Source organism: Fringilla coelebs (genome assembly GCF_963513975.1).
Source record: "Fringilla coelebs genome assembly, chromosome: Z".
Taxonomy (NCBI): Eukaryota; Metazoa; Chordata; class Aves; order Passeriformes; family Fringillidae; genus Fringilla; species Fringilla coelebs.
Window position 1 is genome coordinate 10,329,054 of NC_140031.1, and position 24,495 is coordinate 10,353,548.

A 24,495-nucleotide genomic window follows, 5' to 3' on the forward strand; every position below is an offset into this window, starting at 1 on the left:
AGGTCAATGAAAATGTTTGAGGTCTACTTTTACTGGTATTTAAAAATATCCAGAGGTCTATACTGCAAACAAGGATGTATAAATAAATATATGTGTATTTTTGCCATTGTTGTTCCTGACTACTTATTTTCTACTGCTCTTTTCACTCTGCCACAGTTATTTTCACTGGAGATGTTCCAGTGATGTACCATTAGCTTACTCCCACTGTGGAAATACTCTGGATACTTTTGAAACATAAGAAAACATCTCAAAAATCTAATTTGTCTCTTGTTGGATATGAAAAAATATACTTTTAAAAATGTGCATTTTTTCTTCTTATCTCAAACAGTAGTATTTTGTTGAACTGGAGTGACAGCAAATCACCAAAGTAAACAAAGTCTAGCAAGTTATTTGAACATTTGATTTACAACAATCTTCTTTGCTGTAATAGGAATGCTACATCTTCAGCATAAGCTTTCAGGTTCTCTTTCTTCCTGTGAGGCATAAATTAGGCTTTCCCCTCCATTTTATGGCTAGAGAATTAGGTAATACTGACATCTTATAGAGAACTTTAGTGGGTAACTGAAAGCAGAATTTGGCATGATACAGCTCCTTGAGGAGCAGAGAAATTAAGCCTAGGACCTAGAATTCGACTCCTGGCAAGGCCCTCCTAAGGTTAAACCCCTCTGCCTCCCTGGATCACAGCGCTCCCACTGATGTAGATCTGGAGGGGCACAGTCCAGGACCCTTCCGGGCATGGTCAATAAAACCGCAAATTCAAGTATGGGTCAGCACGAGGACAACAAACAGCAAAAACAGGACTCTGGCCAAGAATCTCAGCTTGGAAAACCAGGCAGAGAATTTGCTTCGTTGGTAAGATGCATTCAATCTGCTTTAACATCTTCCTTCTGCATTCTTCTTTTTTTTTTTTTTTTTTTTCATGGAATGCTAAGAATAATTATGAAGAATTCCCCAACTGACGCACTTTACTTTGGTGTAGGTCCAGGGAAGTCAGCAGAGCTATGGAAGTGCAAATCTCTGCAAACCTTTTCATATAATCTCTTTAGTACCCATGCAGGGACCAAGAGAGACATCTTTTAACAGAGGTGAGCTTCCAAGAAAAATCGAAAAGGGGCCAGTCCTGCAGACACAATCATAAAATGTTCTTAAGCTCCTGTGCCGCACAGAGAAATTTCTGCAGGAAAAGGGCCTAATTTAAGATCAAACATAAGGAGAAGGTTTGATTGCACTTTGTATTAACTTCAAACCCAGAGGAGATTCAGGAATGCAAGTCTGTCTTTAAAAAGCCTTGTGGATAAAGCTGTTTGCTGAGGTTATATGACAGCAAAATTTCCATTTCTCTTTAAATTTTAAAACTAAGAGGAAATATCATGTTAGCTTGCTGTGAAGCAAGCTTTCCCTTTCTCCTCATTGACCACATACAGTCAAAAGAACTGGTGCCTGAACTCCTGATGCAGACTGTGAACAGAAATGTCTGAAAACTGGGATGTGTCAGATTGTCCCAATTCCCTCTGTCATCCCTAATTTACTGTGCATTGATGGAAGTTAGAAATGTAGGGAACTGAAGTGTGACACTGGGCAGGGCAACACTCTTTGAAGTAGCATGTTCAGCATCTTCTGGTTTGCTACTAGACAAACTAGAAGGCGAGCAGGATAAGGTAGAATAAAAACAAATCCCACATTTTCTATTTCTAATTACATTTCCCATTCCATTTTATGTTTCTTAATTTTAAAATGAGAGAGCTTGAAATGAATACTTTTGCACCAAAACTCTAAAAAAACTCCCAAAGCCCATTAAATTAAAAATGAACAAACCCTCACAAGCCAAACAAACTAACAAAACAAAGAAACAAACAAACAAAAAAAAAACCAAAGAAGCAAAAAGTCCCAAACGAAACCAAACAACAAAAAAAGCCACAAAGCCCCCCCAATAACCTATTTGCAATAGGATCCTTATCTCTCCAGGCCTCCAGGCAAGTCCAGTAGAATAGACATATACTTTCCTTGGGGAAAACAAAACAAATAAAAAAAACCTAATAAGGTTTCGAAATCCAAATATGCATCAAAATAACCTTCATACAACTGCCTAAGCATACATAGTATTTTGCATACAAGCAGCCCACTAAGTAATACATCAAGAAATCAATGTCTGAGGCACCACAGGAGCCCTTCCCCTTAGACTGCCCAGGCCACTGTGCAGACCAGCAGCTGGGTTCATCATGCTACAGAATTCCAAAGATCAGCCCAGGCTGCCAGCATTGTCTGTCTGCCACTGCTCCTTACTCCTGCCTTAGGAAGCTGCAGTTAAAAGCACATATTCCCAGCAGGATTAAGCATTTACCAAACAGTAGCTCTAGTCCTGGTCCCTCAAGTGTTTTTCTCACTCTCCACTTTTCAACCACCAAGAACTATCTAAAAACTACCAAAACACCTGTTTTCACCTGTTTTTTTCTTCTTCCCACAGATGCTGTTTTAAAGATTAAATAATTTTCCCTTTGGCTATTTTTGTTTCAACTCTCCAAGGCAATAATCTCTAAACTAAGGGGTTTTGTCAGAATTCCAGAGAGCAGTGTTTAGGAAATGACACCACTATTTTAGTGAAGCTATAATAATAAACTCTTTAGTGAAAATTGAGTATGATAATAACATCTTATTGAGTAGGCAAGATGTCCAGTTTACAACATACATTGAAAGCGTTGAATGTGATCGCAGAAATATTGACATTCCACAGAGACATTGGAGCTCTGGGCAGGAAGTTATTTACAAAGCAAAAATGCACCCAATAAAGTTATTTTCTCTCTCTTATACAGAGTTCTGAGCACACTTTTTTTTCTGGGTGTACTTTCACAAATTTCTATATTTTCAGCATTCATCCATTTCTCATGAGATATTATGATAATATTTTATGTATTTCTTCATCCATTTTGAACACTGTTCAGTGACTTCTTGGATGTGCACACTTTGTTACAGAGAATTAGGTGGTCAACCTTCCTCCTTGAGGGTTGATAATGAGATAATGAAGCCAACATGAACGCTGCTTCTTTATGGTGGAAGCTATGAACCAATAATTTTTCTGTAGAAAGAGAAATAATATGTTTTCTAGCCCAGATGAATATTGTTTTATATTTCTCCAAACTCACGATCTACAACAACTTGCTATTGACCTATAATATGCTTATTCATTTTTCCAAAAATGATCCACTTAAAAACTTGGATTTTGCGTCTCTTTCCCACTTGAAACATTGTGTCTGCACCACTTTATCTCCCAGCCCATTTGAAAAGGAAGGAGAAGAATTCTGTTTAATGTGTGTTTACCACTGAATGGCTGCTAAAATTAATACAGTTAGTACAAACACTGTGTATTTCACCTCATTTTAATTACAGCACAGATTGTCAATTAAAACAAATGTGGTTAGAACTTGAAACTAACAAAGAAACTCAGAAGAAATTATTTACAATAGCTGGATGTATGCTAAATGTTTGATGGTCTTGTACTTCATTTTTTGAACCAGGATCAGCAATGAAATCAACACAACACAATGGAAAACACTCTTTAAGGGAGAAGGATTTTCCAAACATTAAGCTCTGAGATTACTGTCTAAAACTGAAATTGTTTTTCTCCTCAACTGTTAAACAGAGCTACTCTCGAGGAGATGCAAACAAATTGCTTTTATTAACTAGGCCAAGAAGAAATCGAGTCAGCACTGCATGGATTCTGCTTTCCATTGTTTCTGCTTACAATTGGAACCACATAGAAGAACTGGTGAAGTTGAGCAGCAGGGTGACATTTGCTACTGTTAGTTTACAAAAGAAGCTCCTATTAGTTTGAAAACCGAAGCCGAGCAAACAGAAAATGGACAACACAGAGAAAAAAAATCTGAGCAGACTTTGGAGAAAGCATTTTTTTACTGCAAATCAAAGTCAGCTTTGCTTGTTTGGGGTGGTGGGCACAATTAAAAAGAGGAACCCTGGAGTGATACATGTGGTCTGTGTAAGATGTAAGCAACACAAGGTCTCAGAGAGGAGAGACCCATCTCCCTGTCACTGACTTTAGACAAAGGCCTGTGCCATCCCCAACAGCTCCAGCTGGAGTGACATGGGTATTGAGCATTTAGCAGTGACTCACACTTTGAGACAAAAGTCATCTCAGGGCACTGAGGTGGAGGCAAAACCAAAATATTCAACTCAAGACTGTGAGAATTCACCACAATCTCAACGAAACCCAAAATCACACCTGCCAAAATGACCAGCACTGCCCAAGTGGGAGTGAAATCTGAAATGAGATCTATCCCAGGTACAGGGTAACTGCTTATCTGTACATCAACATCAGGCATCTCCCTCATACCTGCTTCGTGTGACCTTGCTCCCCACATGCAGTAACTTCCCTTCCACATGTGCAATGGCAGAAAAGCAGAGGTCTCAAAAGACCTGTTGTTCACACGTTCTTTGTACTGGGCAATGGCTTTCACAGCAGAATATGGGCAATCCTGTCTTACCTGGGATCTTTAGCAAGCCTGATCTACTTTTCCCCAAGTAGTTTAAATATTTCATGCTTAACTTCTTCCCAAAAACTCTTTGCTATGACAAGGAATGCAGGCAATCTGAACAGAGTAAGGACTGGAAGGAAAATTTAAATATCTGCCTGTAAGTTGTCCCTCCTGCCCCTGCACAGACACACACTTTACAGAGAGGGACAGAGAGGGAGAGAGATTTCCAGACTGAGGAAGGAAGGAAGGGGAGAGGCTGTCAAGGGAAGATGCATCAGGGCCTGTAGCTTAGCTCCAAGTCTTTCTGGGAGAACAGGAATCCTCCCAGGAGTGCGTGCGTGTGGGTTTTTGTCTGATTTTGGCTGACGTTTTGTTTTTATGGGTTCAACTTAAATAGAAGCCTGGAAGCATTTAAATTATACTTCTTTGGGGAGTGATTACCTCCCTTCTGTCACACACGTATCTGTCACACAAACCACCACAAAGACAGAATTTTTGTCTTTTTATGGCTGTATCAGTTCTTTTTTCTGCTTGCTCCATGCCCCTGGGTGTTTTGTCCTTTCTCTTCACTGCTGCTCCATATCTTTATCCTTCCATTCCTGCCTTTTCTGCCTTGCCTGTTTTGTCTGCAATCAGTACAGCACGACTCAGCTCAATGGGTGTCTACCACAATGGGAGCAGTAATACAAGTATTAATAACATCCTGCTGTTAGCAGGAGAGACTACAATCACTTTTTTAAGGACAAAACAGCCTGACCTCAGGGAACATATACAATACTTAAGATAATTACAAATGTCATGTTCCCTTTGGCGGCCTATTTTTATTACCTATTTCGTATCAGGCATGGGAGGCCCTGGGGCTACTATTTTGTTTGTCTGGAGTCTCTGAGCTAGAGACATGGCCAGCAAAGTCAGTTCATATTTAACCCTATATTCTGTAGATGAAAACCATAATGCAAAGCACCTGGGTTTCATTATCAATCAAACCACCAAGCAGGGCACTTATCATAAAGCTCTTGGCTTGCCAGTTCTAAAATTCTCCAAACTGCTTTGATGTGAACATCAAAAACTCCTGGACTACGTGAACGACCACTTGCCTGACCTCATCCTTTAATTAGCACATCGTACCTGAGAGCACCACTCACAGTAATTACACAACGTTCTTTAAGACCATCAATTAAATTGTTTCATTTTGTAGTGAATTGGCTGTACAGAGGAGACACTGCACAGGAAACCCACAGGAGCACCACGTTTTGCTGCAGGAATCTCTGCTGCAGCCAGTATCATCCACATTTTCTGAGCCCTCAGGTGTCCCTAACATCACCAAAACCCAGAAATAATTAGGTTTCTTTTTCTTAGCACCTGAGACAGAAAAGTGACACAGAAAGTCACAGGCACCCAAGCATAGTATGGAAGCCTAAAGGCAACTGTGTGGCCTTGGTGTTACTCTTCACCAGCAGACATTCACAATGTGTCTCAGTAGCTATGAGCAATCTGCTCCTTTGGCAATCACAGCAAAGAAAAATGAATGAAACTCAGGGCTGAATGCAGTCAGAACCATACAACTTGAAAGTGCTATTTCCAAAGCAATAGTGAAAAAAAAATCTAGGAAAGTTAGGAAGCATCTCTTGGCACCATTGTAGCATACACTGTTTTGTAAAAAAAGTACTGTATTGAAGAAAATTTTATTCATAGATATGCACAAAGTTCTACCTGTAATGACAATTCCCTGGAAGACTTTTTTTTTTAAATGTGAATATATATGCATATTCTGTATGTTTAGTTTTCTGAAACCAATACAAAGTTTGAAATCATATTCTCTCTAAATTTTCAGCAAAATTCTGCTATGGAGTGTATTTCCCTTCAAGATAACAGGAGATTAGGCAGAAGTTTGCTCTAATCAGGTTAGTTTCTTGTTTAACTGTTACATTATATCAGTTGGGGGACTTTCAATGATATGGAATAGTCAGCAAAACTTTAGAGAGGAAATGCAATAGCAACTATAAAAAAGAAATTTATGAAAAGTAAAGTCAGAAGATAAGATGACCAAAGATTATCCCTGCTTGCTCCAGCTGAAAGCTCCAAAACTATGTACAGCAATTTTTTCTCATGTTGGAAAGCTCTGCTACATGCTCTCTGAGTATCTGGGAACGAAGAATTGCATATGGTCCCCAAGGGCATATTAGTGAAAGTGCTGCTCTTTGTGAAACAGCTACAACCCAACTTCTTTGCAATTACTTTTATCTTTTAAGAATGTGCAAAATTATACAGTCTATAAAAAAATAGTAGGCTTCACCAGCAGTATCGGCGTTGAAGAGGGTAAAAAGAAATGCTTGTGATCTCTGTTTAGTATCAGAACAAAGTAAGGTATAAATATATATTCATTCTCTTTCCCAATACATTGGAATTTTCTTTTTGTTAGGAAGTGCAAAGCAATTTTTTACAGCATAATTTGAAACCTGAAGTGCTGGAAGGGCTTATGCAAAATACTTGTAGCTGCTAACTATCAGATGAAGAAGCTGACAACATACACTGAAATGTGTTCATCCTATTTAAAAGATCTTTCTTGCAAAATACTAAAAAAAAAAAAACGAAGTTACAGATTGAGTCCTTAGCCAAGATTTAAGTTCCACAACATGGAGCTTGCTTGGAGATATATATAAAGACTTGGCTCATCTTCCCAAAGATTTCACCATCATTAGCTAGAACTGTTGCGCTCAGCACCCTAACTCTAAACTGTTTACTCCCTGCTGGTCCTGCAGAAGGAAGGACCAGGAGAAGTCTCCATCACTGAATACAAAATTAGGGTATAACCTGTCCTTGCATGCTTCATCTTCAGCAAAAAATGGAGTAGACTACTTATGGTGATGCCAGAGAAAGATGGATAATTTATCTTACATATCAATTGTCTACTTGTTTTTAAAATAATCAATTTTGTCAACTAATTTAGACTAACAGTTTCATCTGAATAAAAGAAAAAAACCCCAAATCTTCCCTTCACCCATGAAGCCAATGGCTAAAGTGTTCTTCCCAGATGTGCAGATCCAGGTTCAAATCAGCAGCTCCCTGACTTACAGCTGCTGATTTCCTTAATTTAACGTTTTATACAATTTTTCTGAGGAGCAGCAAGATTATTTCTTTCATGCCAACTTACAACAATATTTAAGTGTCTAGTAGGCAAAGAGATGGGCACAGTCAGGTAATAAAAATATTCTTGTTTTCCCACATTTCATGCTTGAACCTTCCTACAACTTCTAACAGCTTCCCACTGGAAAACATTTCTAAGTACATATATTGAATAATTCTGGATAATTCACTACACTCTCTGAATTCTAACTGAGTAAAATATTTAGCTCTCCTAATATACAACAGTTACTGCAGCAATCAAGCTTGTTCGTTTTTAAAAAGGGGGAAACTCCAATTAATAAATTGTACCAAATTAGAGGTGATCCTCCTGAACTCAGAATGACATAACCAGCTCCACAATCAGGATGAAGCAAGGGGATACCTGTCCCAGATGCTGCTTTTCCTTCTGGACCAGAGCAAAAACCATACAGGAGCACTGTTCAAAATGGAAATGAAGGAAGGACTGTAATGAAAAGGACTGCTGCAAGGATGCACAAACTGAATTGCCACAGGCACTGGAGAAAAATGCAACATTTGTGTAATTTTTCATGCCAACAAAGTGTTTAGAAGTCTGTATGAGAGTGAAACAGGTTAACATCACATCCAAACAACTGGAGAAGACAGTAAGAAAAGACTGGGACTTCATATTCTCATGCTGCCCAAATTTCCTAAAATTAGATGAATTTTGGCATACAGTAGGAATTCAAAGTCTTATTGGACCATACCACTATCAACAAATCTGCAGAAATTCTTCTCCATACCTACCTGATGAGGACACCAGTACTGGGTACTTTGTGCAGTTACATACAAAAGTTTAAATGAGATTTCCACAGAAAAGATTTTGTATAAGCTCCCTCTTCTTTTTGCATCTGTTCTTTTGTACTCTTATGAAAACAAATACAGAGGACATATAAAAAAAATCACAAATCAAACTAAACCAAGGGCCAGACTGCACACATTCAAAAGCAAAAAAATACGTCTGATTGTGTACGTGGTTGCTATGACCACAGGGAAAAAAGCCAGTATATTCTCAGTGCTTGGCCCCACTTCTGGCTTGGTCCTCCACTTGGATCATCTTTAATCATGAGTAAATCTGGTTTAAAAAAATAAAATAAAGAAATACTTTTTGTGATGAAAAGATGCTATTTTTACTGAAGTGCTCTAAAAACATGCTGATTTTCATGACAAATTCCAGCAGGAGGAATAAAAGGATGATATTACTTTCTATCAAGCATTTTGGTCAGGAATTTTGATGTCTAGCTTCATATGTATTCCTTATTTTATTTAACATATTTCACAACAAATCATCAGTAGTGGTGCATGTTGCCTTACGCCTAATATATTAAGATAAATTTTGTGTCAGTTTGTATAATTTCTACAAAATGGTACTTTGACCTAGAAAAGAAGTTAGGTGTGTCCGCTAATAGTAAATAGGAGCTGACATTAACTATCCCTTTATCTACCTCTAACGATGTATATAAATTACATAACTATTGTCATTATGAAATACTGTGATAAAGATATGTAGAAGATAAAAAATGAAGTGTTGTAAGAATAAACTATAGAACAGCAAAATCAAGTTTATCTGAAACATGGAGTGAAAGCTCCTAAAAGCCACAGCTGAGTTTCCACCAAGCTGAAGTTCTTTAAGAGTTGGTTGTCATTCCAGAGATGAAAACTGAATCCTTAAGCTCCTGAATGTCCTATGAAACAAAATCCGCCTTGAGGCACCACAGGATTAGTCAACACTTGCAAGTTTCCTGTGGTCTTGTTAACAGCCTCAACCTCAAAATATTAATGAATCTTATGTTAAAATGTGTTCTGCCAAGGGTAATCCCATGTGCCTGCTGAGAGCACACCTTGCTACCCGGAGAAATGGGGGTGGTGTTCTGCCCCTGGGGTTCAACACCTCGGGTGGGTGATGCTGCAGGTCCTTGCCAGAGCATGCCACAGCTCCGAGGGGCAGGACTGCCAGCACATTGCAGCTCAGGTCTGTGCACAGGGCAGAGCTGCTCTGCTGAGCAGAACTGCTCCCCCTCAGAGTTGCTGCCCTGCTCTTGTGCATCTCTCACGAAAGAGACCTTGCAGGCTGGGGAATGGAGCCCTCACCCAAGCCTAAAGGTAAAACCTTAAAAATACATGGTTACACAGAAATGGATTTTTTTTTCTTTTTTAAAGCAAAGGAGACTTAGAAGTCATACAGAAAATGTTTGAACTAAAACAATCAAGAGGTCGATGCAGCAATGTCCAAATTCTCATCCACACAGACTGTGCTGATTTGGGACAATGAATATCACTTGTGATTGTGCAGAGGGGGAGCTGGGGAGGAAGGCTCATCACAACCAGAGCCCAAAGGTCAGAAATACCTCAGGAAGGATGAAACAGGCACAAGTGGGACTTGGCAGCTGGACAGAGTCCTGCTTTCTTTGCACAGTGGTCCATAGCAGCCAGTGGAGCCTGTGTGTTCCTCCTCTGTCATGCGCAAAGCAGAATCACTTTCCTCAGATGGATTTTGGGATACACAAAGGAGCCGGATGGTCATGTGTGTGCTGCCTTACAAAGCTCCCACTCTGGCTTGTTCATTCAGTAACTTCCCACTCAGAACAGTCTTGTCCGCCCCCAGTGCTCTGCCCCCAAACCAGAGAAATACTGCAGGTTCAACCAAGAACCTGCAAAAGCTGCACACTGTCGTCCCTCTCCAAAATGTGTTGCCGCTGGTGCTACAGAACTGCTTGTAAGAGGGCTCTGCCTCACCTTCACAGAGAGAGGAGAGAGACAAGATAAGGGATGCAGGGAAGGGTGGTCTTCATTTCCTGCAGAGCCCTTCCCAAGGACTGGGAGGAAGCTAATGCTCCTAAGAATTGGGCAGTGGCAGGACACTGTCCCAGGTGGCTGTGGCTGCCAGAGGGAATGAACAAGCCTGAAAACATAGGAGGAGAGGGACAATGCTGCTGCAACATTTGTCTACAGCTCTTTGAACTAATGCCAAACAGAAGAGATGGACTCTCTGAGGAGTGGACACTCTCTGTAACACTTTCTACACTTACTGTAATTACTGTAATTTTGGTACACAGAGGTGGCTCCTTGTCACATGCAAGCATACACACACAGTTGCCTCCACAAAGCAGCCTCTCATAAGAAGCAGCTTTCATACATGAAACATCTCGTCTGTGGGGACGAAGCTAACCTGAGGGCATCAGTGAAGGGATGTGTGTGTGCTCGTACTTTGTGTACAGCTCTTCAAAAAAGCACATCTACTGTCAACCACTGACAGCTCGGGACAGCTGTCATTATTAAAACAGATGATGTTTCTCAAACACACAGCTGAAAAATGAAAACTCGAGATTAGATTCATCTTACTTAATTTCAGAGGCCTCTGCTGAATTTCTCCCCCAGAGCTGGTTGCTGAAGTTACCAATTCTGAGAGCAAATCATCTACCTAACTTCAGATATATTTTGCATAGCAGAAGTCCAGATGATCTCGTTAATTATCCTGCAACTGATGCAGCTATAGCTCCAATGTGGTCCCGGACACCCAGGTCAGAGGAAGCCTCTCTCACCGTATCAAAAACTGTCGGTGGCTTCGGTACAGCAATGAGAACCACACGCGCCCTCTCTCTCCAGTGATGTCTAGGGGGTGGCGTTTGCAGCGAGTTACCGAAACCCTTCCCTGGGACAACTGCAGGATTTGCCAGGGGAGATGAGGAACTCGGGAGGGATGTGACCAAGTTACCTGCTCCGCGGTCCACGGGGTCGCGGGAATGCCGGGGTGGGCTAGCACAGAGCAGGGGGGAGACAAACAGCTGGCACAGCTGCCGTCCCTGCGCCTGGCACCCACACGCGTGTGTCCCCCCCGCCTTCCCCGCGGGCAGCGAGTCTCCAGCCGCGGACACGCGTGAGCCCCGCGCCCCCTCTGCCCCGCGTTCTCCGCGGCTGCGGCGCTCACCTGAAGCAGGTGGTGAGCTCTCCCGTGGGCTTCAGGCAGGGGTACCGGGTGGTGGCGATTTTGTTCTCGGAGCAAACCTCCCTGCAAGGCGGGGAGTCGGAGTGTTAAAAAAGACTCCAAAGGGTGGGAAAAAAGAAAAAGAAGGTGGTAGACGGGGAGGACACGCACAGAGGCAGCCTCGCTATCGCAACACCCACCTGTCGCCGTCCTGCGGCTCCTCCCGGTAGGTCCAGGCGTGTCCCAGAGCCAGGAGCAGCAGCAGCCGGAGCGGGGCCAGGCTGCCGGTCGGCCGCCCCATCGGGCCGTCGCTCCCCTCCGCGCCGCGCCGGCTCTGCCCGCCCCGGCCGGCGGCGGGGCTGCGCCGACCCGCGCTCCTCCCGCCCCGCCGCGGGGCCGCCCCCCGCCGCCGACAGATGTGCCCGCGGGGAGGGGCCACGCGCGCCCAGATGTGCCGGCAGATGCTGCCCCGCGGCGGGGCGGCAGCCAGATGTGTCAGGGTCGCGGCAGATGTGCGGTGGGAGTGAGGGGACATCAACACACAGCTCCGCAAAGCCACGCTCCTCTCCCGACCCCCCGGCTGCGGGCAGCGCAGGGAAGTGGGGGAGAAGGGTGCCCTCCCCAGGGTGAAGGGGGCTGAAGGTGGTGGAAAGGTCCGGAGCGGCGGGGGCGATCAGCGGCTCTCGGCGCACCACCACTGATGCTTTCCAGATTCGGCTTTATCTCAAATCTCTTCCCCAAAGGAGCAGAGCAGTTCAAAGCATCTCTGCTGCGACGGCTGTTTATCCTTGTGTACAGCTGCCGCTTCCCTACCATTCATAAAGACGGAGATTAATGACAGCAGACTCCGATAAAGCAGCGCATCAGATCCGGCCCACTTTACCAAATCTTGCTTTCACGGTTAAACTGCTTGGGACCAGGGGAGCAAACCTGCAGAACCACCGTGCCTTTGCAATATCCTGGGCAGATGCACTAGCTTTGATCATCACGTAACTTCCTACAAGTACCAAAAGCTCCAGGGACATGACAGGATGCTAATCAGCCTTTCCAGCACTTTCACCTGCAGTATAAAAGACCTCATTTTGCAGTCAGAAAAACTAGGGAAATGTGAGCAATGGATTGTACTCATATATCATTGTAGCCAGAAGAGTCAGGATTATGCAAGGAGCTGTAATTCCTCTGTTAAACCAGCACAGGAGTAATAAAAGGGTGTAAGATTGAGAAACACACTTCTATTTTTCCCCCTGCCACAGGCACCAATTAAACAAGTAATTTCACCATTCTGTGCCTCAGTTTTCTATGTCTCTAAGAGGAAGTTCCTGATAACAAAATAAATAAATAAACAATGCAGATCCCCATACATGAACCAGCTATGATTAAACTGTTAATCCCTTTGGTATGCTGTCCGGAAAAAAACTAACTATAGATGAACTGGGAAATTATTGGATTGTTCAGAAGTTTTTCCTGAGTTTCACATCACCCACTGTCATCATGGTCTGCTGACTGTGCTGTGAACTGCCAGCTTCAAGGTATTTCTCTCCTCTAGGCAACACTGCACACTGTCTGTACTCCTGTGCTCAGTTAAGCAAAGGAGTGCTTCATGGCAGACTTTTTTCCCCCACTTGTTTTGGCTTTTGCTCTCAAGAGGATGTTTCAGATGTTTATTCTGTCATAATTACTTCTTTTTCCTTTATACAAATAATGAGTAAGCAAAGGCAGGACTCGCTGTCTTGAAGCCAGAGAAAGCTGTAGGTCTTTCTCACAGGGCTAAGCCCTCACCTCTCCCAGGCAGCCCCTCCTGATCTGGAGATAACAGGAACAAAAGCAGGACCTGGGTGCCTGGACCCCAGAGCTCAGGAGACACCTGTCTCCCTACCATGTTCCTTACCCTCCTGCTCCAAGCAGAAAGTATCCAGTGACAAGGCCTGAAATGAAGAGAGGTTTGCACTGCTGTAACCCCTGTGATGTCTGTCTATAGATAACAAAGGATTTAATTTAACACATTCCAGAAGTGGTCACTGACCCTCCCAAAATGCTTCTTTTTTTAAAGAGATTGAATCCCACAGCACAGAGCCGAAATCCTTTGGATGATTTCCAGCCCAGACCCAAGTGCCGTGAATGCAGAAGAACTTTGATTTTAAAAGGCCTTAATATAGGCCTGGCATAAGTATGCTTCCAAAAAGGTGGTTTTCTTCCAGAACTTTTGCCACTCAGTGAAGATCTGATTCACTACCTAAACTACTTTACTTCTCTCCCTGCCTATTCTTTAATCCTTGCCACCCACATAGCACTGTATCAACACACTGCTATCTTTTTAATTAAAAAATATTATTATTAACTTACATATGTATTTATTTAACCCATGCTAACAGCCTTGCTAATTTAGAGATGGTAACCTGCAGATGAAGCTAATCCTGTGCTCAACTCTTTGCCAAAGCAGGGCCCAAAGTTTCATATTCAAAAGAATTTTAATGTGGTCAATAGTTGAAAAAAAAGAGAGGTTAGACAGCACCGTACTTTGCAGTTGGTAACTATATTGGAGCTGAATACACTAAAGTTGGAGGTTTGGTCATTTTGCTTCATCAGCTCCATCTCAGTTTTAATGACCACGCAGCCAGGGTCATCCTGAGAACAAGGCTTTCGTCCTGAAAAGTGTTGAAGGGTGATGGTGGTTAAGGAAACATGGAAAAGTTCCTGTTGCCTCAGGGAAGGAATGGCTGGGGCTGTTTTCATATATAGTAAATAAGCAGAATGGGATTTCTCGTGCGAGGGATGCTTTTTCTTGTACGGGGTCATGTTAGTTTTGACTTGCCCAACTCAAGCACGTATGAAGTTGATTAAGCTGCACACTAAACTTTGGAACGCTCTCAAAGGAAAGAATGAGGAATTCAATGCAGCAAAGTGCTTATCAGAAATTTTATTTACACTGTTTACATAGGAAGAAGATGCATTGTTTCCTGCAGTTCATTCATAATGATGTTGTTGAATTAATAATACAAATTCAAGTTCCTTTCTGGATATTGCTGGTAACTGGAATAGCCTAGAAGCAAACCTTGATTACTGCCTCCAAAGAGGCTTTTTCTGTAGTGGAAAGGCACAGCCTCTGAACATGATGAGAAGAGTGTTCAGAGTAACCCTGACTCCTTAGAAATACAGAGGTTATTTGCATGCACGAAGATCTTGAGCTGTTATTAATTATCATTGATCTCCACCAGGGCAATTGTATTAGGCTCAGTACATGCAAGAAATGCATGCAAGAGATTTGAAACTTTGATAGTGATCCTAAACAGAAGATCATTTTACCTCCTTTCTACTCCCACCTTTAAAAGAACTATGACCATGATGCCTGGGGAGGAAGGGTGGGGGTAGGGGAGCACAGGGATTTTTTTATTAGTTGGCTGTTTTTTTAAGATGTTTCACTGCAGTCTTCAGAAGTATGCACTGTGATTGTTCTTGATCCATTTACAAACGACATTTTCATTGGTGTATTTTCCATCTTCTTCAAACACAAAGCAAGTAACCAGTTATTGTAAATGGTCTTAATCCCACTACAGCATTGTGTTTGCACCAAGTACCAGGTCTCCAGCTGTCAGCACTGACATGTTCAGGGGCATCAGAGCAAGGCTGAAGGTGTAAACAGAGAGAAAACAGAGATTTGCGAGAACATCTTGAATGGATACTTTGAAAGGCCTCACGTTGGTCATTCATGGATTAGGCTCCCTCCCAGGTTAATGCCTGAACTGAACCTGGAAGTCCAGACCCAGACTTCCACTTTCAAGGAATATTGCACAATCCAAGCTCAACTGCTACACACTCACCCAAGCTTAGGCAGCATAAAAATTTCCCACACCATTGGAAATCCAGGAGGCACCCAGAGCAATGTTCCATCTCAGAAAAACATCCAGAATCAGATAACAGAGAGAGTAAAAAAAATTCCTGAATGATTATCTCTCTCTCTCTCTCTAGATAGAGATGAAACTTCTTCCTAACCTCTACATCATCAACAGTTACCCACTCTGTAAAAGGCTGTGGGAAGCAAGGAATAAACAGGCAGGGCAAAAGCTAGGACTGAATGCAAAAGCTCTCAGAAATGATCCCCTAGAAGCAGGTCTGGAGCAGGAAGGAAGAGAGAGAAAGTGAGCAAAAAGAGAGGAAGAAGAAGAGGTAATCTAGGGAAGAAAAAAGGCTGAAGAAATGTTAGGGAACCATAAGGTCTGCCCAGGGTTTAGATCCTGAAAGCTGATGGCAGAGCACCCAGCAAAGCATCCGTCAGAGCAGGGAAAATGTACAAAAACGTGAGAAAACAGTGGCATAGCCACAGCAACTCCAAGTTATGTTTGGGAGGTAAAGAGCAGAGGAGAAGGTGAAAAAGGGCTAAAAACCGGAGAAAGGCTGTTCTTCTTTCCTCTTTGTTCCAGCCATTCTTTTACCACTTGAAAAGGTGTGAAACTGAGGAAATTAAAATATTTTATTTATTTTGCTTCGTAAGTTCAAGGGGCTATCTTACTCTGTACTATAGCCCAACATGTAAAATACCCAACAAAACTTGTATTAAATAAAAATATTGAGGCAGAGAAAGATACTTCTCATCACAAACACTAGAATGGCACTTAATCCATCTAGGAGACAAAAAGTCTTTGCTTTTTGTCTGAGGTATTTTTGGTAAAACACATCCACAAAGGACCAAGACAGTTGAAATGTGATGCAACTGTTTTGAAAATAGCCATGGAAAAAGGCATGTCAGAAAACAGAAAACATCAGGCATTGCCTCCAGAGAGCATCACAGCTACAGAAAGGAATTGCTTCTATTTCACAGATAATTACAGGGCTCATCTTAGATTAGCAGCAAAAATAAACACCTTTTGAAAGTATCAGCTAAAACAATAACACTGCTGACCAAGAAGAAAACACGTAAATGAGAGCACTAATCCACCAAAAACAAATCCTGGCAGATACATGGGACATGGCATCACACTAACCAGACCTGACTTATTTTTTTGGGGGTTAGGTTTGAATTCCATTTTGTTATAAGAGATTAGAGCTGAAGAATGTGAAATCTTCCATGGCATCCCAGCTATCAAACACCATCAACCTCTGCAGATCATGTGTGCTCCTTTTCAGTCTGGGCTCCTTTGAAAGGCCTGGAACACTGCTCTAGGTGCATGGACAGCAAGATAAACAGATCCCTTCTACCTAGTCTTTGTAAGAGTCTAAATTAATGCGCTGTGCCTCTGAAGTTTACAAGGTTATCCACCTAAATTGCTCCTTTGATGAGCATCTCATGCCAGTGTCATGTTCTAGAAGCCCTGGGTGTTGAGGAGGAAGGTCACTGACCCAGAAATCACTCTTTAACAACAGGCATTTCCCACATGTATGTAGAAGAAACTGAGTAGGTGGGAAACTAGATCTGATGATACAAACTGAACTAAGATTTGAGCACTTGCTCTTTTATTTGCAGAGGTACATTGTGGTGCATGGAGGAAGGTAGTCCCGGGAAGTATTCCTTCCACAAGCCAAAGGTGTCCTTTGACTAAAAGAAGCTGTGGGAGCCCTGCTCTTGCATGCAAGCTGTTGGCAAAGGAAGTGCAATACTCAAGACTGCTGTGTGTGCCTGCCACGGAAACAGCCTGTAAATGGCCAGACTCTGACACCATCAGCCTATTTAGGATTATGATGGGTCCCCAGCAAGGTGTTGGGGTTTATTTTGCAAACTCTGTACCAAATACTGCAGAGACTAGACACAGAGACTTGAGCAAGAGAAAAACCTTAGTGACAAATCCTTGGTAACTGAAGTTTTACAAATAAAGGGTGAGGTATTTTGGTTTTTTTTAATTATATATCATTAACTGACAACCCTTTATTTTGTAGTATAGAATACTGTTCATAGAAGAATATAGCTTCTTGCAGTGGTTTGCAAATGTTAGGAAAAATGTTCCAATGACTAAGGTGTCAAGCCACACCTGTGGCTTATGTAAACTCTCAAGTATTTATTTGTTCTGATGGCAGTATCTAGTTAATAAAAAAGACACCTCTAAAAGTGAAAAAATATTGGATATTTATAGAAGTTATGTTTCACACTATAGAATATGAGGACATGTAGTAATAGTTTCCTACCTGCCCCAGTGCAGATTTCTTCAAGGAGTGCTGCACACTGCCCATCCTAGCTGCTAAACCAAAATTATTCCGTTGTGAGCCCATCCACAGCAAGTTGCAGACAGCTCAGGTATCTGGTCCATGTAGATGGAGCCTCCCACAGATTTGCCACCCCACCTGCAGAGCAGGAAACATTATCTCATGGGCTGTGCAGCTGTTTTGCAGCTATGGCCTGATGCAGCTCCAGGCAGCTCAGGTAGCTGTAGCTACACCTGTGAGAAAGCTGCCCCTCCACAGCTCACTGCAGCATTCCTTCGGAGTGCTCCCACGCTTGGAGCTGCACAGGGGAGCTGAGGAAGGCCTGTGACACAGGGGAAAGAAAAGCAACCCTCATGCTGCTCTGCTCATGGCAATCCTTGGAGCCTGTGCCAAAGCAAATGCAGCCTGGAGACTCTGTGCACGTGTCCCTGCTGTGGCATCTCCTCCCAGATGTGTTTTCTTTGGCTCAGGCTCCTGTGGAGCCCTGGGCACTCTCCAGTGGTAGATCCATTAACACAGATGCAACTCGATAAAAATCCCAAAGTTTTTGAGTGCTCTTGGGGAGCAAAAATTCCTTGTTCATATGGCTAGGGAATCATAGTTCTTGTAGCTATGGGCAAAGCCAGGTGCAGGGAGGCTTGAGAGATGATTGGTATGCCACAGGTTGAGGTCTGCCTCTCCTGGGGGGCTGACTGCACCTGCCCTCCTTGGAAAAGCTGGGTCACACATTCATGCAAGCACAACTCCACGACCCTTACCTTTAAATCTAACGAGGAAGGAATGTTTTCACTTGCATGTAATTTATAAGTCAGCAAATTAACTTTACACCGGTATAGCCCCCCACACTCACAGACTTGGACAGGTTATTTAAACTGAAAATCAACCTGACATAAAGTGGAAGCAACAGTTTTGCACTAACATTGCAGTTTTCCCTGACATGGTTGCATGTTTCATGCTTTTCATCTCCTGCATGATGGTTTTGTTGCCTTATTAGTTCTGATACATTTTTTTCCATCTTATTTCCTTCTAAATAAGGAAAGCTTCAACTGAGGAGTTTCATTCTGCCATACAGAGCAACACATGTAACTCATCACAGAAAAGGGCTTGATTCAGACCAGTCACCCTTCTCATTGAAGTTAATCTGGCAAAACACAAGCAAAAAAAAAAGAAGAAGAAGAAGAATACGACCTTCACTCCACAGCTTGTGACAGCTCACTCACTGCTTATTTATTCTGCACTCCTTGCAAAAACACTCCACACATTCAATCACATCTCAAAGAAAGGGGTCAAAAGGCAAGTGTTTTTAAACTGTCTCAGCTAAAGAGTCCCTTCCCATTAAAACTGTGCTGGTTGTGTCAGAGATAAAAGACTATTTTCTATGAGGACTGACCACTCTGACAAATCAGCAGTAAATTACTCAGAAATAGGCCCTGGCACATTCATTGCAGGAAAATGAATCTCCAGGCACCCTCTATGATTAAAAGTGAATTCTTCTTAATTCTGTGGATGGCTGTGTGAAATGTACATGAAATAATCTAAATCTCTCAGTGTTTATTTCATGATTAATGGTACTGCTTCTGGCCTGATCCCTGCAGTGGATGTCCAGAGACAAAGAAGTTTAAGTCAGTGGTGTGGGACACTTGCAGGGAAGAAAATCGATGATGAAAAAGAATTGTAAAAATCTATTATTTTGAGCTTGTAAAGTGCTGAATTTCTGTTTTCTGTGATGGATGTGGGAGATTTCAGAGTCTGTCAAGAGCAGGCAGGAAGCAAACTGAGCATGTTGGGAAAGATAATTTTCCTGCCAGAAAAGGGGAAAATCCACATCCAGATGTCCATTTGTTGAGGTGTTAATTGTTAGGATAAATACAGAATTTTGCCTTGAGAAGGACCTTTCTCTCCAAAACAAGCAATTTACATCTGGTTTGACTTCAGGCTAGAAGAGTCCTAATCCTTGCCTGTCACTGGGTGGCTGATTTGCCACAAGGAAAAATTGTGCGTGCTTTACACCAATGAATCTGAGATACATTCTTTCCACATTTACCCTTTTGCAGGTCCTTTAATACTGCAAGTAGGCAGGGCTTGATCTCCTGCATCTTGCAAGAAGGTCACTCAAAATGTCTGGCAGTGCCCAGTGATTCATGATGTGCATGTTCCAGGTGTCCTCAAGGAAATACACAGTGAGGTCTCTAAGGCCTTGGGGCACTGTGATAACAGCGACCCAAGTTCTTGTGAAAGAAAAAATAAATCAATCAGCTCTATGAAAGTCCTTTACAATGTTCAGCATCTCTCAGCAGCGGTCTCAAAGGACTAAAACACTGGAGAATTAAGTTACACTTACACATGTTCTTTTGCAGCCAGAATACTGTATTTCAAAATTGTGTTTCTCTTTTTTTTACCATATATGAAGCAATAGCTTTTTTCAAGTCTGTATTTCAGTCAAAAAAAAAAACCAAAACCAAAACAAATAACAAAACCCAAAGAGCAAAAAAGACATACATACAGAGGAAAAAAAAGTATCTGCGGAGTGATATTTAGTTTAGTTTGATTTCTTAAAGAGATGAGGGGCATCTCAATACTACAGAAAATTATGTTTTTCTATTATACTTCTGGCAGCCATTACTTACCAAAGTTAGGTAATCTATTTTTCAGTCTAAAAAATAATGGCCAGGAAAAAAAGCAAGCAAAGGAGCAATAATGATAGTAACTCATTTCCACTGAACAACAGGGGAAATTAGCAATGCATACCTTGGCACTTAGCTGAACTAAGCTGCTTTTCCTAACTGACTCTTCTTTCAGGCGTTCTGTCAAAATATTTCCTTGAAATACATTCCTAGTGTGTGCAGGAGCTATTTATAATCTACAACACTTATTTTTGGATTAAATACATGTAGGTGGCTTGTTGCCATGAGAGCAAGGGGGGGTTCAATGAATTACAAGAATGTGTATGAAATATTACCCTTGGGATAACGCCTTTCCAAGCTGAGCAGCCCGTACAAGCAATCAGACTGTCAGTCGTGGTGTCAGAGCAGGCACAGCACAGAAACTGGCCCAGGGATGCATCAGCATGGCCTCACCCCACTGTTGCTTTCTGCTTCTCTTTCTGAGGCAACCCTCCAGATCCTGTCCTGGGTTTCAGGCCAGCACTAAGGAGCAGCCAAGGAGCAGCTCAGGAGGGCTCCTGTTTGTTCAGTACCTGCCCTGATTTTTGTCAGTGTGTCCATCAGCTGAGGTCAGCCCCATCGCCAGCCAAGCGCCTCTGCAGAGGAGAGGAAACGTTTGAGGAGTGCTGTCTGAACACTCCCACATGTGGCCTGGACAGGACAACCCTAGCCTCTGTGCCATTCATTGCTGGCTTGCTGCCTTCTCTTCTAAGCATTTTTCCTCTCTGTCTTACCACACACCCATCCATCCCAGAATTCTCACTTCCTCCCTGAGCTGGCGTGGGTGACTCTTTGTCCCCAGCAGCACTGGTTTGGAGCTGGGGTGACAATTCCCCTGAGGCATCAAGCTCCCACTCCAGGGACTGATGGCACAATGGGGCTAATGTGTAACCCTAAGAGCACCTTCCCCCCTCAGAGGTTCAGTCAGAACAGAAGCAAAAACATCAGTTGGCTAATGGTTAGATACACCAGCTGTGCTGGTTGTGCTATTCTCTAACGAAGGGCAGGTAATCATTAATAGCACAACACACTGGCAAACTAGTTCATATGTGGTTACTCTTCAGTCATCCCTGATTTACTGCAGCCTTTACCAATTTCAGTAAAATAATTTGGCATTCAGCATGTGTTGGGCAATCCAAGCTTGTGCTGAGAGAGGCTTGGTGTATTTGACACTCAGATGCTGCCAAAGCCCTGGTGAGCCCTTCACAATTGAAATACAGAGCAGCAAGCATGCTTTTCCTGATATGAAAGCAGCATGACACTGGTGACGGATCATCTTTCTATCTGTCTATCTATCAATTTCTATCTTCTCTCTTGGCCCAGTCACAATCACTGCTCTTAATGTTTCAGATTGTCTCGTACTAGGGTTTTCTTGAGAATTGTGTCTGTCTTAGCTCTGCAGACAGTTACCTTCAAGTTGGCATTTAAAAGGTTTGGGCTAACCTTTGCACCCAAAGGTTGTGTGGATGCCACAGAAATACATCATATCTCATACAAACCAGCCATCATTAGTGCAGCAAGGCAGCAAATATTCCTAAGGATCAATAAACTAGACTTGATTCAAGCCCATTTTTTTCTCCCTCTATATTTCTGTCTTCAAAGAAAAGCATTAAGGGTGAATAAAGTCAAAATAAGGCAAAAAGAGCCATAAACAGGAAATGTCCAGCTGAACTAAAGGATTTTGTTGCTTTGAAAAATTAGTTCTAAGCTGTGAGTGGGAAAGGGAAAAGCACAAAAAGACAATTTTCGGTAGTATTAGCTGCCTGCTAGAGGCTCTGGGAAGCTGCCTGCTCCCATGGATGTGGGTGAAGGGCTCAGCACAACAGTGAGAGCCTAAACCCCTGGCTGGTCACAGCCAAGCCAAGTAGGCTGAAGGGAGGGCTAAAATAAAAGGAGAACTTCTAAGATACCTGCTCAACTATGTAATAATGTGGACTATAAAAATCTGCCCTTGTGTGAGGACTGCTTTGCAAGAACAGCCAGACTGACATCGCAGCAGAGTTTTCTAGGTGTTAATTTGTGAGCAAATTACAAGAATGTGTAACCCAAAGCTTCTTGTTCAAAATATTTTGGATCCATGCAAATGTCTGGGATGTACATATCTGTTTGAGCTGCAGAGAGCAAAGCCAGAGGGTAGAGGAGAGAAAGGGAAATACCAGAAACTTGTGCATGATGAAATTACTGCAGGAGGATGAAACATGCAGACTTAACTGGGCACAATGGCAGTGGAAAACTGCTCATTGTATTCCAGTGTTTCTGAGGACAACAAGCCATGTTAATTAAGAGAAATATGTCTTCAAAGTGTCACCCCAAGAAACAAAAATGGGAATAAGAGACAAAAGCAATAAATTAGGACTGTATACAAGAAGGATATTTTCCCCCTCCACAACTCTATAAAAATATCAGTTTAACAACTGTTCTTAAGCTACATTCTCCCTGCATCCTGCCCACTTCATTTGAACTCTAAGAATGAAAATCTCCATGGCAATACTATCCCTTCTTTTGCGCTTCAGCCACTGGGGTTTGCAAATTAGCTGCTGTTGGTGTCTGGCCTCATGTGCAGGTGGTGGCACAAGGAAAGTGAGCATCTGCAGCCCTATGGTGAGGAAAACACCACATGGAAAACTATTTTCTCTAGAGGATATTCTCCCACACTTCAAAGCTTGTGACTAGGGAGGAGACATGGCCTCCTATCCCTACAGCTTGTCCCACACCAGTGTAACCCAGTAGCTCAGCTTTCCACCCAAACCCTTTTCAATCCCACACCCAGCACCATAAACACTTCAATCCTCCAAGCGCAGCAGTGGGAAGGAGAGCTCTGATTTCAGAGTTCATTCACAGCCCATCAGCTTCGGACAGCGACCAAAACAGAACCAAAAGCCCTGCCAACTTTCTGACCCAGCTTGCTTTCTGGCTGTGAGATGTGGCTGGCTCTGCTTCAGAAAGGCTCCAATGACAAAAACCACAGGGCCTTTCTTACCCCAGGAGGCATCCCAGGTTTTGCAGAAGTTCTCCTCATCTTTTCCTCACACTCATAGCTTTTTACTGACCTGCCCCATTGGTGCATTGCTGTGGACAACCAGCTGCCAGAAACAAACAGCTGAGAGGAAGATGATGACCTAATTTCATCACACGTGGATTTTAACAGCATTCCAGCCTCTAAATGGAATGGGAAGGGCGAGCATGGAAAAGAGAGATGAAGACCCCATTACAGGCACTCAAGCCCCAAAGCCAGGAGTAACTCAGATAATGTGAAAAACATGATCAAGTTAAGATGAGCCCAAATAAATGAACAAATTTCTTTCCAAAAGGGACACAGAGGTTAAACTGGTATGAGCTTAACTTTAGCCTAGCTGCCTGAGCAAGGACACTCTTCCATGCCAAGAACAGCCAAGGGCCATCAACCTACTAAAACAATTACTAATAATTTGTTAATCAACTCAGGACATCAGTACTGTAAGATTTAGCAAGTGCCTACAGCTTTGCTGACACTTTTGTAGTGTGTGGGCGAGAACCAAGCACACAGGATGTGGTAAGAGCCAGCAGCTGTGTATGAATCCAGAAGAGGCTGTTGAGAACTGAGCCTTTTTGGTTGTAAGCAGAAGTTTGATGACTTTTGCTGAATGGAGATTTTGCTGCTGTCTGCAGTGACTCTTACACATCACACATCTGTTGAGTGAGGAAATGGATTTATGCAGATGGGAGCACTAAGCCTGATTGCAGGAGAGGTTTTTGTATCACCTCAGGAAAGGCAGAGTTGGGTAGGAAGAGCAAGGAAATTATGCCAAGGGAGTAACAGCATTCACAGGTAGGAAAATGTAGAGTTCCGAACTCCATTACCTTAAATTACACTTGAGTTCAAATCCATCAATCCAAAGCTGGGTACAAATGAGCCGCTAAACTGTGAAAAGGGACAGGTAGGCAGGTAACATCACTTTTTATTTAGCTGAGATGAAGACTTTTAAAATAATTCCTGCTGACTTACATCTGCAATGTATACAGAAAAGCTATTAATCCCATATTTTGCTGTCCCTTTGTACTAGAAAAACCCTCTTGGTTTTCCTCCTGAACTGACTGCTGTTGCACTGTACAAGTCCTTTAGGATAGACTTAAAAAACCTAATTACTAAAACAGTTACTGCATT

The 24,495-nt window shown here is 42.6% G+C and overlaps 1 protein-coding gene across 1 annotated transcript in view; it reads right to left on the reverse strand.

Annotated features, from left to right (window-relative positions):
• The window catches only part of CCBE1 (collagen and calcium binding EGF domains 1), a gene marked incomplete at its 3' end in the record, with an annotated part of 92,599 nt that extends 80,737 nt beyond the window's left edge, over positions 1–11,862 (reverse strand). The window contains exons 1-2 of the mRNA XM_084225276.1: positions 11,757–11,862; positions 11,560–11,640 (exon numbers count right to left, since the gene is read on the reverse strand). Coding sequence (XP_084081402.1) covers positions 11,560–11,640; positions 11,757–11,857 — 182 coding nt within the window. The 5' untranslated portion in view covers positions 11,858–11,862. The remainder of the gene's footprint in view (positions 1–11,559; positions 11,641–11,756) is intronic.
• Between the last annotated feature and the right edge of the window lie 12,633 nt (positions 11,863–24,495).